At 37.4% G+C, this 15387-nt stretch overlaps 1 protein-coding gene across 1 annotated transcript in view; it reads right to left on the reverse strand.

Annotated features, from left to right (window-relative positions):
• The window catches only part of R3HDM1 (R3H domain containing 1), a 54831-nt gene extending 53655 nt beyond the window's left edge, over positions 1–1176 (reverse strand). Inside the window, exons 1-2 of the mRNA XM_075710070.1 lie at positions 1142–1176; positions 40–250 (exon numbers count right to left, since the gene is read on the reverse strand). Of these exons, the coding sequence (XP_075566185.1) occupies positions 40–210 (171 nt within the window). The 5' untranslated portion in view covers positions 211–250; positions 1142–1176. The remainder of the gene's footprint in view (positions 1–39; positions 251–1141) is intronic.
• Between the last annotated feature and the right edge of the window lie 14211 nt (positions 1177–15387).

Here is a 15387-nt window from a genome sequence, read left to right on the forward strand (position 1 = left end):
ATGATATACTAGTGAAAAATAAAGTAAAAAGCTTCTTACCGGCATATTGTTTTTGCTATCAGGACAATTTTCATCCTTTTCTGCTTGAATCTGCGCCTGACTTCCTGATTTTATAAGGTTTTCAACTGGGTCTGTATCTTTAAATTCAGCTTCTGAACCCTTCATTGCATCAGTTTCATCTTTTACAGTAAGAATATCAGACATCCTCATTAGAAAAGGTTATTTTAAAATTCTACAAGAAATACGGAACCTTTAGGACAAAGAAAAAGTGGATCACTGAGTAACTTTAAATTAATGAAAAAAAGTTACATACCTAAACAGCTACCCAAAATAAACATGATTTTGCTGCAAAAGGGACTCCCCCTCCTGTTACATTTTTTTCCTGTCTTGCATTAGAGGGAGAGAGTGATCATTTTCTTTTTAACCACTTTTATCAAGAGGCTTATAATAACAGACATCTATACAAATGAGAACTAAGAGCTACACTGTAGGATAATGCTTGCAGATTTTCCCTTCTGTATTTTAAAATAAACACCTGAACATTCAGATTCTCCAAATCAGACTAGGTTCCAATAGAAAAAAGGGAAGCTTTTCTCATTTGAAAGGAGAGAATTACATATAGGTTTATTTTAAAAGGGTTGAAAGTAAACAGATGAATCATAATGCACCAAGTGTGCAAAGATTCATAAATTTCATTAGAACTTTTAAGTTTCCTAGTTGCCAGGTAACAACTGGACAAGTTCTGAATGCAGAAACTATCTTAACTACTAAATGTAGCAAAACTAATCCTAATAAATTTAAGCACTCTCTTAAAAGCAACAAAGAAAGAAAGAGACAGCCTTGGTAATTAGGATGATAATAAGCATTATCAGTAATTACAATTTATAATAGTAATTTTAAATACTATATAAAGATAACTCTAATGACTAAAGCTGTAACAGAACCACCCCAATGTTCCCTAAGAAATAAGAAATACAACTTCTTGCCATTATTCAGCTACAGTGCAAGATGTAAAAACAAGAATTTTACATTTCTTAAAAGACACAAAGAATAAGATCCGAATGCTTAAAATCCTTCATAGAAAACAAATAACAATCAAATAACATTATAGAAAAGTCTAAATAAGGATCTGATTTAGTACCTGATATGTCCTACAGTTTGGGGATTGTGGTGTCCCACAAAAATAAAATAAAATAATCCAAAGTTCCTTTTCACAGTTGTTAACCAAGATGTCAGTTGTAATGAACCATCTGGAATCCGGCAGGAGGAGTCCCATGTCCTTATCCCCAGTGTAGAGTCCTGGACAGAACTATGTTGTCTTGAATCAGCAAGAACATCCCTTTTGACTGCCTAAAAATCAACAAAGAAATACGTGATACTTTTATTTGGAGTGGGAGGGGAGAGGGAACATGATGACACCCAAAAACTTAAATAGTCCTTTCAAGGAAAAAAAGCACAGAAGAAATCAGCATTTGTCATAGCTATTCATTCCACTTGCTGTACCTTGCAGTAATATTATTTTTCATTAGACTTCCAAGATATTTCTGTATTACAGAGTTAACAAGTAGTCATAATAAACATTTTATTGGCATGCCTAGTGAAACTCTGTTTCTATAAACAAGTAGGTATCTTCCAGAAGAGTCTGAAAAGACAGTTTGAAATAAGCAGCCCAGCAGGTGTGGAGGAGTAATAGGCCATGAAAGCTCACAAATCCCTGTTAGCATAACAGCATTCTTCTCTTTGTCATAGTTAATAATCTACAAGCACAATACATAATCCATATTTTAGGCAACCTGAATTACAGAAGACAGTTTTATTTTATTTAACTAAGCAATTGCCCTTGAGTGAGGATTTACAGATTTCTACAAAACTGGCAATGTTGCATCTTCCTTCTTTTTCAGGTTTGCTTTTCTGAGAAATAAGTAATATCACCACCCACAAGGAAGCATGCATTTGCGGTGGTAGGTAACACCAGACATCTAATAGCAAACAAAATGTAACCTATGAACATAGCAAAAATATCCTAAAGCAAAGAACAGAAACAACTATCTATCAAACCTGTGAAAGATACACTGAAATAAAACAGCTGAAAAGGATCTCTCTATTGCATTCCCCAAACACTTGTCTTATGACTAGTCAGGGACTTATTAAAACCAGTATAAATTATAATAAACAACAAGAATACCTTCTGTCACCTCAGTTGAGCTACTTAATTTCCATGTGAGTAGCATGATAATTAGAATTGTTTCAGGAAAACAAACAAACGAGTGAAAAACTTCAAAACTGTTTCAAATGAAATTAAGAAACAAATAAGATATTTACACCATGGTTACAAACACAATTTTAATTGATGTAGGTGAAGAACCTGCACTAAACTGTTCTCTTTCACAATGAAGAGTTGCACTACATGCAGGAAGAAAGGATGGAAAGACAAGTCGTGCAAGATCTTAATGTCTCCAACAAGCTGCATCTTAGCTGAAAGAATCTGAAAGCATTTAAGCATTCTGCAGTATGAAGTCACTAGAAAGCAATTAATATAAAAATTACGAGGTCAGGCTGTTACAGTGCCCTGCCTTTCATCAGTTTTAATGTTTTGTCCGTGTAATAATTGAGCAAAGAGTTTAATATAAAATAATGTAACAGAAAACTAGCTAAATATAACACTGACTTTACATGAGAGGAAAGGCATATCCTGTTTCAAGAAAAACCTGCAGAACTGAAGATGGAAAGTCGGATTTACAATGAAACAAAAGAAAGCAAACACTTCATATTCTCTATGTTCTATAACAGTATCACCAGCTTGTATTCAAATTGTTTTGTATACACATAAAGACACTGCAATCTCTTGAACCCTTCCAGGAAAACAACAACTGTAGACCCAGCAGAAAGCAACACTTCAGAAGATACACGCACATAAAGAATGAAGAATAATGTACTGCTCCCTTTCCCCCAGATAAACCCTGCAAAAGAGATTTGGGTAAGAAGAATTTTAAATTATCATTTAAACAGTGTGTAGAATGTAACACCTCTTCCTTAAGTGCTAAGATATCTTAATTAATCATAAATAGTTACAACTCTGAGGAGAACAACTCCTCGTGCTGAACGACTCCCTCGGCATGACTGAGAAGACCGCGACTGCATGGAACAGCAGCACGACCGCCCACAGACTTCCAAGTTTGCCTGCAGGCGAGATTAAAGCCTGGCTACAATTACTTTTCTAGATCTGAAGAAACATACAGTTTCATAAGAGATATGAGATACTAGAGAAATTTTGACTTAATAAATCTTCCTGCAAAGAAGCATGGAAAAGAAAGATAAAAGATGGGCTGTGATTCAGGCCTGTAAAAGACCCTATTCACTGAATCTAATGGAGGGAAAAGGATTAGAGATGAAAGAACAAATTGGAAATAAAAAGGTGCAGAAATGCAGTACTGTTTGGTTGTCGAGTTAGTTTTTCCAGACAATCCAGATGGTGATTTAAGACTTACGAAGAAGCTCACATTAACAACCTTTACTGTAAACAAGACTTGAATAGAGATGCTGTTTGATTTTATTGACTGACATGTGATTTGTATTGTATTTAGAGAAATGTTAAAAAAAGACTACAGGCTGAAGACAGGAAAAGAAGAAAACCAAAACCACATTTATGTCCGGTTGCAAATATAATCTTGCAAATTAAGTGTAATTTAACTGCTACTCCCTACACAAGTCACAAATGTAGTAACTGTAAACAACATCTTAAAGGGTTTTTTAATTCTATCAAATTCACTAAGACCTCCTGTCCCTTTGCAACACCATTAAAAAAAAAAAAGGAAACCAGCATACTCAGTTAGCAAAACTCACACTGCAAACATATTCACTCGCCTATGCCAGTCCAGAAAACTGATGCACAAGAAAAAAGTCCTTATATTTTCTACAACCACCTAACTGCAAATCAGCTTGTAACTTGTTATGAACAGTTTTTTCACCTGCAGATAGATTTAAAGCATGCAGATTTTGTGCTATGTATCCTACAGTGAAAGGGACAGAACTGAGGAAAATCTGTGTAGTTTCAATTCACACAAAATATATTTTATTTTATAGAATGTAGCTATTCTGAGTCAACTGAAATCACTATATGCACATGCACAAGTAAATGACAAGCCCTATGCTTCAGATTAACAGCAAAACACATGTAATAGAAAAATGAATCTTTGCTTACCTGTTTGGGTTTTTGGGGTTTTTGTTTGTTTGTTTGTTTTGTTGTTGGTTTGTTTTTTTTTTTTTTTTTGTAATAACAGCCACAGATTCACTTAAATTGGTAATGCAATCTTGTGTTTGTGACCCCCAATAGTAAGTTACTAGTACTTGGATAACATTCCATCCCTGAAATTTCCTCTAATTTAGACAATTTTCATAGCTGAGAATTTGGTTCTAGTTTCTAAACTTGCACAGATTGGATTAAAAAAGACTTAAGGACTTTTATGTGCTGCAGACTGAAGGGGAGGGACAGCCCACAGTCCATCCTTATGAATCCTACCTCCCCATATATTTGGATGTTAATTTCTTGTGCCCCATGCAAGACAAAAAAGGAGAAGAAAGCAGGAAGGTAGATCTTAGGACTCACTCTACTATTTGGAGAGAAAATAGGTTCTACGAAGCAAACTGATTAAGTTGATTTACACCAAATCCCAACATTGGCCATAGACTGGATGGCAAAGTAGACCAATATAGGTTGGCAAATTTTAATAAGAGTGACATAACTCTGCCCTAAAATTATCCACACAGTTGAATATTAGGGATAGAACTATCTACCCCTGAATATTAGGGGTAGAACATTACCTGGCTTTGCACTTAAAAATTCAAACAGCTACCAACACGTCTCATGAAAAAGGCCTTCCAATTTCAGTATCTTGCATAGGTGACAACAATAGGCACCTACATAGACAGGAAGTACGAGGACTTTATGTAAGAGTGGAGGATAACGTCATATTTATCATCTTTAACCTTCAGGACTGCTGTCTCCATCTAAAAGCTTATTGTTGAAATGTATGCCCTTCCCCTTCTTCATCATATTGGTAAGACTATACCACCACCATTCCTCCTAAATTTTATTAATTCTCATTCTGAAAAGTGGCAACCACTTTGTATAGGCAACTATTCTGAATGCATCCCTTTTCAGAGGGAAAACTGTTATCAGTTATGACATGGAAGTCTACTGCTACGTAGCCACATGCTTTTCAGTCAGAAGACGATAAAAACTGTCAATGCTGTGCTCTCATTGCTTTCTTTTGCACAACCCAAAGGACAAGTGATAAAAAAGAAGACATCAAGCAAAGCCATTGCTGAGTTTTATGACACAAGCCTCCTGAATCTTGATACACAGAAAAACACTAGGTCCTTTGTTTCAGTTTCTGACTTGAAAATCATGATACGCAAACCCACTAAATTGACTTGTAATGAGTGAGGATATTTCTGGGAACAGGATCTACTCAACTTAATCCAATTTCTCTAATAGGCATCAAGACTTCCATCTCCTTCTTGTTGGCAACCTAGATGGAGATAGGAAGCTTTGCTCTGCCCATGACAGAAGAAATCGATTCTTTTTATTTTAAAAGACAGAAGGTGATTTTTTTGTTCTTTGTTAAAGCTATTATTGATATCATTGCTGTCAAAAAGACCCCAGGAACAGCTGTCAAAATAACTGGTATCAAATTCAGGGCAGGAAATTGGATTAGAAGGGTGGGGGTGAAAAATCTACATTCAACACACAAAATGGACACACTGGAAAGGTAAAATGAAAATTTGTTTCTTGAACATGCTTCTGTTCACCAGATAGTTCAACAGAATTCTTGCAGAGGCCTAAAGAGTATCCCTTGTTGTGGACAATATCCACCTACCTCATTTTTACTACAATGATAAGTAGTTTATCCCCTAGCCTGACAGTCAGAATCAGTCAGTGCTAAATTCCCAGTGAGACTTGTTGCAAGTCATTCAGAAATCTCCAGACTGTATGTCTTAGCTCTCAACATTTGTTCTAGTTACATGTAAAGCTGTACTTCTCTTCAGAAGTTGCTTTAATTTTATTATCTGAGCACTAAAGGCTGGAACTTAATTATCCATCTGTACTCTCCCTGAAACGAGGCCAAGTTTATGTGAAACAGTACAGAGAAAGCCATACTTGCTGTACCGTATATCTATGCTAGAGTTTAAAGAAAAGAAAGCAAAAATAACCAATGTATTAAAATTTAAAGCAGGAAGCAGCAGTAGTCAAGTTATTTGTCTATCCCAGCACCAGAAGGCCAGCAACCACAGGAAAGACAGGACCAAGAAGCAGCTGGGGGGGAAGTTAATATTAAGGCACAGAGACAGGCAGTAAGAAAGTCTGATATTTGCCCCAGCTTTTTACATACATGTGAAAAATTTGTATAGTTTTGTTACATTCATTATATAGTTCCCATACACCAAGAGTGAGAAGAGATACAGACAGAAGCTGATTCTCTCTGGTTTCATACTTCCAAAGTCTTTCACGTCTTTCAGAAAAGCAGTCCTAGGGAAGATGAACATAGGATGTAATAGAGAAGATTTCTGACCTGCAATCAGGAATCCTCCATTCACAACTACAAGACCCATCTTCACAACCAAATTAAGTGAAGAGCCTGGGAATGTGCTCAAACCAGCAGGGATAAAGTTGAGAAGAGACTATATTAATCTAATAAAAGATATCTACAATTACACATTTGTGCTGTTGGTTTGCTTTTGCTACATTTTATTTTTTAATCCTCCTAGCTCAGAGTCACAGAGCTGACATTCCTCTGCTTCAAAGAGATACGCCTTTATGCATGTACGCATGCCCAGAGGAATCACAGCAGTAGGTTATTTTCTACAGTATTTATGCTGTATTCCATTAAACTGAGAAGAATCAGTGTTGGGTTTACTTACTTCTCTTTGAAGCAGGATTATAAGGATAATCTTCCCTAGAAAGGAAGTATCAGGAAGGGGTAAAAATGCATAAAAGATGCTCTGCACTAAACAACAATTACCTTTACTACAAAAAACCTAGACTAGCATTGTCCTCACCAGAAGCTCTACTGCCTACTTAAGAGGAATCTACAAATTCACTTGTTTTTCCTCTGGGAGACCTGAGCTTTGTACAGGATCCACGTTATTTCAAAAACCCTGTTATAGAAGTAGCTGCATGAGGAAAAAAAAAAAAAAAAAACAAAAACCAAACACTGGCCTCTTACCATAACTTACATAGCAGCTTCATGCAGCAACTCCCTCCACAGCTTAAGTGGAAGAACTGATTGATGAATACAGCAAAGTCTGGGAACAGTCTTGCCTTACCCCTAGCATATTGGTGATACAAGCTTTCCTTGGACATGGAAGTGTTTGGGGTTTTTTTGTTTGGTGGGTGGTTTTTGTTTTTGTTTTTTTTTTTTTTTTGAGAAAGGTCAGGACCTTCCCTAGAAAAAAGAGATCTTTGAAGACTCTTATATAAAAAGACTGGCCATAACAAGAGCTTTTCCAGCTACTTTTCACCTCAATTATTTTTGGAAACATTTAAACATATTTATTAGCATCATAACCTCAGGGTTCCTGTGATTAGAACAAATGCCAACCCCCCCCCCCAACCAACCAAAAACACTCACAAAAAGTTACATATGCTTCTTTGTTAGGATGAAAGGGGGAAAGTTTATGCCTTAAGCAGAAAGGTATCAATCAAAATTATCTCATTCTTATGTTAACAAAATCTATGGGTATAACTAAAAGAACTACTGCATCCAGCTACTGCTTAGTTCTTGAGGACCACTATCTACACACAGTTCTTGGAAACAATTAATTTTGGCAAGTTAGACCAATGCCTCAGACAGCTAAACCAACAGAGAACTCAAGAAGGGGAGGTCTTGCTGCTGCTTCTCCCTGTAGCCTCCGCCCCATGCTCTTGACATGCGGTCCCACCTCCACTTTTGCATCAGCTCTGGTGTTTCCTGAACTTTTCCACAGTGTGATTCAACACAAAGTGACTGAGAACCATAAAGTTGTTTTGCTAGGGTAGTCTTTGCTGGGCTACTGAGCTATAGTGGTGCATAGGAAGGTTATACGAAAACTAGCCAGCGTGAAGTAAGCAACAAGAGGGACAGAGAAACAGCTGTACTTCCCTCTTTTTGCAGTGGTGAGTTTTATAATCAGCTCTGCCCCTGTAGCCAATTAAGGACACTCTTCAACAGCACCAGCCTAATTAAAACAAAGCTATGTGAGGGTGCAGATTAATACTTTTTTTTGGAAAAAAAATAAAATAAGTATCTATTAACTGAGAGCCTGTAGATGAATCCTGAGACAGAAGATGGACAAGCTGATAGGCACCTATATTTGGAACACGTTAGTCCCTTCTGAGAAACTTTCCTTAGAGTAGGGGCAGGAAAAGGACTGGAGGAAACTGCCTCAGGTGATAAAGGAGAGGAAGGGAGAAAGAAAACCAAACTCAACACCCCGCCACCCCCAACCTTAAAAATCCTGACTTGGAGTGCAAAGGAGGATTCCAGAGGGAGCAACAGCCCTCCTGCCCACGAACAGACCAAGCTATGCTCACAGACACTCCAAGAGCCATAAGTCAGGGTCTGCAACCAAAGTTTTGCTCTCCCTCTCTCAGTTAGTACTTTACTTACCTCTGTGGTCTAGGGGTTCAGAGACTTTTAAAATCTACCACGCAGCTTTTATAAAAATGTAGCAGCTGATCTTAAGATTACCATTAATTTAAAAGAAAACTCAAAACAGCTCTGTACAATTATGAGACATAGAAACTGGAATTATGTAAAGGCAGCTGTTCCCTTTTTCCAAAAAAGCCAACACATACATAACTGTGCACATGCTTTCTGCATGTTACCTTAAGTTTGAGACCCATTAAACAACGAACTAGGGAGGAAAGTATCCTAGCCTCCCTACTGAACTATGATATTGTGCAGGTCTTAATAACACAGCATTTAAATAAGAAATGAGTCCGTTTTTAAAGCATGAATCAAAAAAATTCCCTAATCTTGTTTACATTGATGTACTGGAAAACGCTGTACAAATGAAACCATGCTGCACTGACTTAAATACACTTAAAGATTTATGCTTTTCCCAACGATACCATCTACACAGGTTTCAAAGTTATACACTGATCAGTTAACAACTGAATGCTATTTACTGCATTAGCATCAGCAGATTTGATTCAATTTACCAAGCTATTTAGTAACCAGATTTTCAAAGAAACAGTATGATGATAAATCGGAATACAAAAGCATAATGTGCAGTTACTCTACCTCTTCCAAAAGAGATTAAGGACTGGATGCGTCCCACTGTCCATGCAAGTTATGTCCTACTACCTACTGGGTGTAGACATGATTAAAAAATTAACTGGACAGAAATAGTGCCAAATTTACCAGAAGACATTCGCAGACTTTCTTCAGTAAACTCCCTCCAAATGAAATTCAGAAGACTGACTGAGGACAAAGGAAATTCTGAATTTCCCACAGCTGCAAACCTGATGAAAGGTTCTCACAGGTATACTCTAGTTAACCTTGCTGCACTGGTTACACAAAGTGATCTCTCTTATTTATCTGTCCTGTCACTCCATCAGAGGTACTACTACAACAGCAGAAGTTGGCAGAAGAGAACATGTTTATACCTCAATCACTCCAGCCTGGCCTGGTGTTCAAGCTCACACTGACCATCACTGATTGCATACACCAAGATACAGGGCTTTGCACTTGTGTGACCAAGGCACCATCATACTACCTTCTCATCCACTGACTTCGGTGCAAAATCAACAGCCTTGAGAGAGGAAGGAAAGACAGAAAGAGACATTGTCTTAAAGCACATCAGCAAGATTCACCAGAACATATCCGTCAACCATCTGCTTCAAACCTATCCACATTTCAGACAGGTACAGGTTACCAGCACTGTATTATCTGCACAACAATAATGCTGCATATCAGAAACAGAAATTGAAACTTGTCCTCAGTCTTGTAGTTCATTGTACTTAAAGACCTCCTTTTCCTTACTGAGAAGTTTTGCATACTACAATCTCTCAAACAATTTTTAAAAAATTATATAGTGCCCCTCTTTGTCACACTCAGGCTATAAGCTAGGACTCTACCATTGTTATAAGATAGTTGACGGGCTTTCAAAGAGGACACCTTTCACAGTAATAGGCATGTGAGAAGCCAAGACATATTATTAGTAACTATCTCTCCCCCTTTTTTTATATTTTAAATTCTGAGCAATAACCTAAGGCTCTTTAACCCTGCCTCACCTTCTCCTGCGGGTCCATTACTGAATACAACAGAAACACTTAGCTGACAGTGACAAAGAACAACAAGATAATTCCTTCAGGGATATAGTTGCATACATGAGAATAAGAAATTTAACAACCAGCAAGACTACAGTGATCTTTATTCTATATATTGATAGGAAACTACCGTATTAAAGTACTTATGGAGATCAGCAAGAGTTTGTTGTTGGCATTTGTTATCCATAAACTCAAAAATTCTGTCCTAGAAAGCTTTAAATGTACACTGACAGGCTGAAAAAACACTGGCACTATACAGTGCTTCTTCAGAGCAACCTGGAGTGCTGGCCCCTCAGGAGGGTCACCCTTCCATTCTGCACAGAGCACTGTCATTCTCTTAGTAGCTCTCTTCCTGGACTTCACCTTGGACTTTTAGGATACAAACAGTCAGAGCAAAGCACATCAAAGGAAGTAAATAACTTTGTCTGGTTTCCTCATGGCAAATGAAACAGTCGTCAGGAAGTAGCCCCTGCTACAATGTAACATGACAAAGGGGTTCTGCTAAGGTGCTTCCAGCTTACTATTAAATCTAGCAGGTTTCAGTCATTTTTCCTTTTGTATGGTGCTAAAATATGCACTTTTAATTAAAAAAAAAATTGCAGACAATTTAAGCATTTTAGGAGAAGGACAGGGTACTGCCCAAGAAAAACACCCCACTACAATCCATGTTTTGACTAGGGGAACTACACAACATGAAGAACAACGAGAGTCCTCCTGACAGACCAGGAATGTTCAATCCACATGTTTCAACAGATGCAGGGTTTCTGATGAAATTATAGTTCTAGCATTGAACAATCTGTTTTGGATGAAAACCAACTTGGCTAGCATATGCATATTGTTATAAAACACAACTCTGTGGCTAGTCCACTCTCATTAGGGTAACTAAAATAATCTTAAATGGTTTATACACTATTTAAAGTTGTAGCTCCATTAGGATCAGTTCTCACTTTTTTTTTTTTTTCCCCTGAAGAGGGAGAGAGAGTGAAAGAAAGTTTCTGAAACAGACTTCAACACAGTCAACTAAAACCTAGTTTTTGTATCATTGTCTCACTGGCAAGCATCTGCACAGGGTAACATGTTGGCAGACAAAAGCCATTTTAGCCTGAACAATATTATAGTATTAACCTTTCAAAAATTACATACCTCAGAAATAGCAAAGCATTAGGTTAGTGGAAAATACATACGGTGAATGGCTAAGCCCCTCCTGCCTTAAAGAACATGCCTGTCCACAAAGGCATGAGGAAAGAACGATTTAGAAATGCTTGTGAAATACAACACGACATATCTTTAGTTTTTGCTAGCATAGTTCTGTTGGCTTGGAAGGTGAAAAATGAATGACCTTCTCACATGACACTGCTGTACCCACAAAAGCTCTGTAGAAACAACTATGCTGACAGAAGATTTTGTTGGCTTAGCTTACATCATTCAGAGAAACCTGACAGCAGAAAAACCCCTGCTGTCTCTTAAGCCGTTTCTACTCTGGGAGCCCTATGGCAGACATACATGCAGTTCTGTATCCCTGTCCCCACACCAGCACCGCCCCCCACCAACGTCAAGCCATTTCATCTTTCAAGCAATCCTCAACCCCTCCCTTTCTATCCTTATTTCATTTACATTGCATGCTCACCCATCATCCTTTTGTCATCTTGCATAATTTTTTTTTTCCCACAAAATTTTCCACTCATTTTCAACTACATATTTAGAAAGCCACCAACAATTCCACAAAACACACTCTGGAATACCACATAGCACAATACTCTGCCTCACTGTATAATACTGTTGCCTATTTAATACCTTTAGGTCTTAAAGTCACTCAGATCAAGGACCCAAAACTGAAGCATCTACCTGTTTTAAACTATCAAATAGAAATATTCAGTCGTCTCTTTAAAAACAACTTCTAAAAACTGAAAAAGAATCACCTGTTATTAGATCATTCCCTGAAGCTAAATTTCTAGTGTTAAGACCATAAAATGGAATAGAGAGTCACAATATGCCTTTCCGTTGGAAATAAAATTATTAGTTTGTGAAAAAACAACTGGCTTTCACTTCATGCTGTTATCAATGCTTACTAAATGTCACAGAGGTTTTATAGCACAATAAAAGTATAAGTATAGCCTGAGCTGTTTAAGGTTGTTTTAAACAAACAAAAAAAAAAAAACCACAAAACAAAAAAAACCCCAAAACAAACACCCCCCACACTGTAAAAACTTTAGAACTTGTTTCATATTACCAAATATAAAGGTAAAGATACCAAAGGTATCTTCAAGAGTCTTTTCAGCTCAGCATTAATATTAGTATATTAGAAACAAGACAAAAATAAGAGTACATAAGTTATCTTCAGTTCAGATGCAGCAAAAAAGTCATCTTGCTACTCAAAACACTTAATAGAAAAAGACATAACAAATAAAGTACATGCAGAAAACATGTAACATCAAAAAACGTACATGCCCTCAGACGATACAGTAGCAAACTAAAACCTAAAAATAGTCAAAGATCAATTCTTCCCCCCAGATATTTTAAGTACACTAAAACATTGCCTGTGACTTTTTTCAGTAGATACCCTTCAAGCAGCAGCTTTCTTAAAAGGCACAATACTGGGTTTCATTTAGAAAACAGACATCCAGAAAGGCACGCAGCAACTAACAATTTTTTATAGAGAACTCAGGTTTTATTCCTAGAATATATGTTTGCATTTTTCCTTTGGTATTTCCACTGATAAGAACAGGGAAAAAAAGTGTCTCTAAAAGAGACACACGAATTTCAACAGCAGGTTGTAGGAACAAACTCCTAGAGACACAAGGCCAGACTAAAGATTCTGTTTAGGGCCCTTGATACTAAAGACTATGAAATGGCCTTGGTTTTCAAAAAAGTTATGAAGCAAAAGCTTCAAATATAACAGGCATTTTTCTTTCCCCCTTATAACAAAAATCACTGACTTGGTGAATTACCATACCACTATGGTCTCTCCCTGCATAAAGTAAAATACAGGTAAAAAACATCAAAGCAAACAGGAGAATTGCAACAAAACTAACAAAACTTTCCATAGGCCACTATCAATACTCTCATCTATGTATTGTTTCCATAGCTTCACAAAATACTACATCACATCAACAAGACATACACATACATCATTTGGTAGCTTAAAAATCTGTTGATGATAAGCATCATGTAACAACAAATCAGAATTTTAAAACTGTCTACCTAACAAGCATTAATCTTTTAGCAGTGTATTTTTGCTCAGTCTATAACAAAGCCATAGCAGTTCTGATGTCTGCTTTGATAGTGCAGACACTTGAAAAAAAATTAAATGACACTGATCTTCATGGAATCAGCTGTCATGGTTTTTAACAGCCACCCAAAACTATGTGTTCTCTCAACAGAAGGAGATTTGGTCCACAACACAAAAGAGTCATCAACATCCTGCACAGGAAAAAACATTTTTATGTAGCCTACTGTAAATACTCTTCCTATCTTGATTTGAAATCTGTATTTCAGCTCAAAACTTATCTTTATGAAAAAGTTTAATCCTAATTACAGTTCCTAATTAGAATGGAGATAACAGTTATATTTAAAAAAAAAAAATAGACCTCTCCCCCATTTTAGCCACTGAGGAAAACGGTCTTGTTTTAGCAGAGTTATTTATAATGGTTTTCCAATCCTAGCACAAGTAGAATATCCAGTAAATAAAAATTAGCAAGAATGCCATTATTAAATGAGATGATGTAAGAAAAAGTCTTTTTAAAGTCAATGTTTAAAGAAAGAAGAGATTTAGGGATGCTGATGATCTCTGTTAATTGATTAGGCCTAAAACGGCTTCTGTGGAAAAAAAGGAAAACCAGCTGCGAACTGCAATTTGTCAAGAGACATTTTATTCTTCTCCTTTCAGACGGTGTTTAAACACCCTATTTCAGAGCTCACATACCTGCATCACATTGGCATTTTGCTTCATTACGCAGTTACTGAAGACGTGCTTTCCGTAATATCTCACACAAGGCTCTGCGTGCGCCTTTAGAGAGCGTAGTGCACAGACGTGCTTAGCTGAGCGCTCGGCGTCCGTAGGTCCGCGCCGAAGCGGTCTGTTGAGGCACTTGCTGAAGCCTCCGAGACAACACAAAATCAACAGCTGGGCACCGTGCTGTCAGTGACACCCAGCCAGTCACCGCGCGCAGCCACCAAAAGGCACAGAGCCTATACTGAGCTCCTCATTAACAATTCACAAGCAACTGATGCAAAAGCCTCCTGAAGCTGCGAATGTGCTATAAAATGGCTGTACAGACTTTAATCACTTGCACCATCAACAGTCAGGCTACTCTCAAAATGAAAGTTTATACCACACTAAAACAAATTGTGATGTGACACAGAAGTAGGACAAAAACATTCCTACTGTAAAGATACTAATTTCCTTTCTAAACACTTTTATTTCTTCAATTTGGCATTGTGAACACAACTTAAAAAAAACATCAGTAAGTCAGTTCACAGTGCCAGCAGATAAACGCAGTTGTCATCGGCAGTATGAATGCCATGATAATTTTCTGGACTGGCACGTAACGACTATCAGAACCCAAATAAGGAAGAAAAACACTTTCTGAACAGAGGAGTAGAAAAAAAGCCAGCTGTGATATGCTAAATATCATACTTCCAAAATCAGTACCCAGACCAGGGGCCTATAATTTTCTTGCCTGTGAGAAACCGCTGTCACTACCCCATCTGCAGCACTACCACAGTGCTCAGCAGCCCTACTGCAGACTGATAATCCCCCTTCCGTACTTCTCTAGCGACCACTCTGAAGAATCCTGCATACCAAGTAAGACTGGAAAGCAAATGGAGCAGTATTTTTAATTTGGTGGCTCCAGAGAGGGGAGGGGGGGATCTCAGGAGGCTATCATTCCTGACCAACAGGAGATCAGGAGCCTATATTTTTAAGTGACAAGGTTAAAAAAATCTTTTTATAAATAGAAACAAAATGTATATGAAAATATCCTTTGGTATTGAGACTGCTACAGCCTCCGACAGGTCTAAATCTTTCTGTGCTTGTTATTCCCCTCTTCTGCTGCCTCTGTGCTCCATCTTTAAAG

The sequence above is a fragment of the Pelecanus crispus genome, chromosome 5 (genome assembly GCF_030463565.1).
Source record: "Pelecanus crispus isolate bPelCri1 chromosome 5, bPelCri1.pri, whole genome shotgun sequence".
NCBI lineage: Eukaryota > Metazoa > Chordata > Aves > Pelecaniformes > Pelecanidae > Pelecanus > Pelecanus crispus.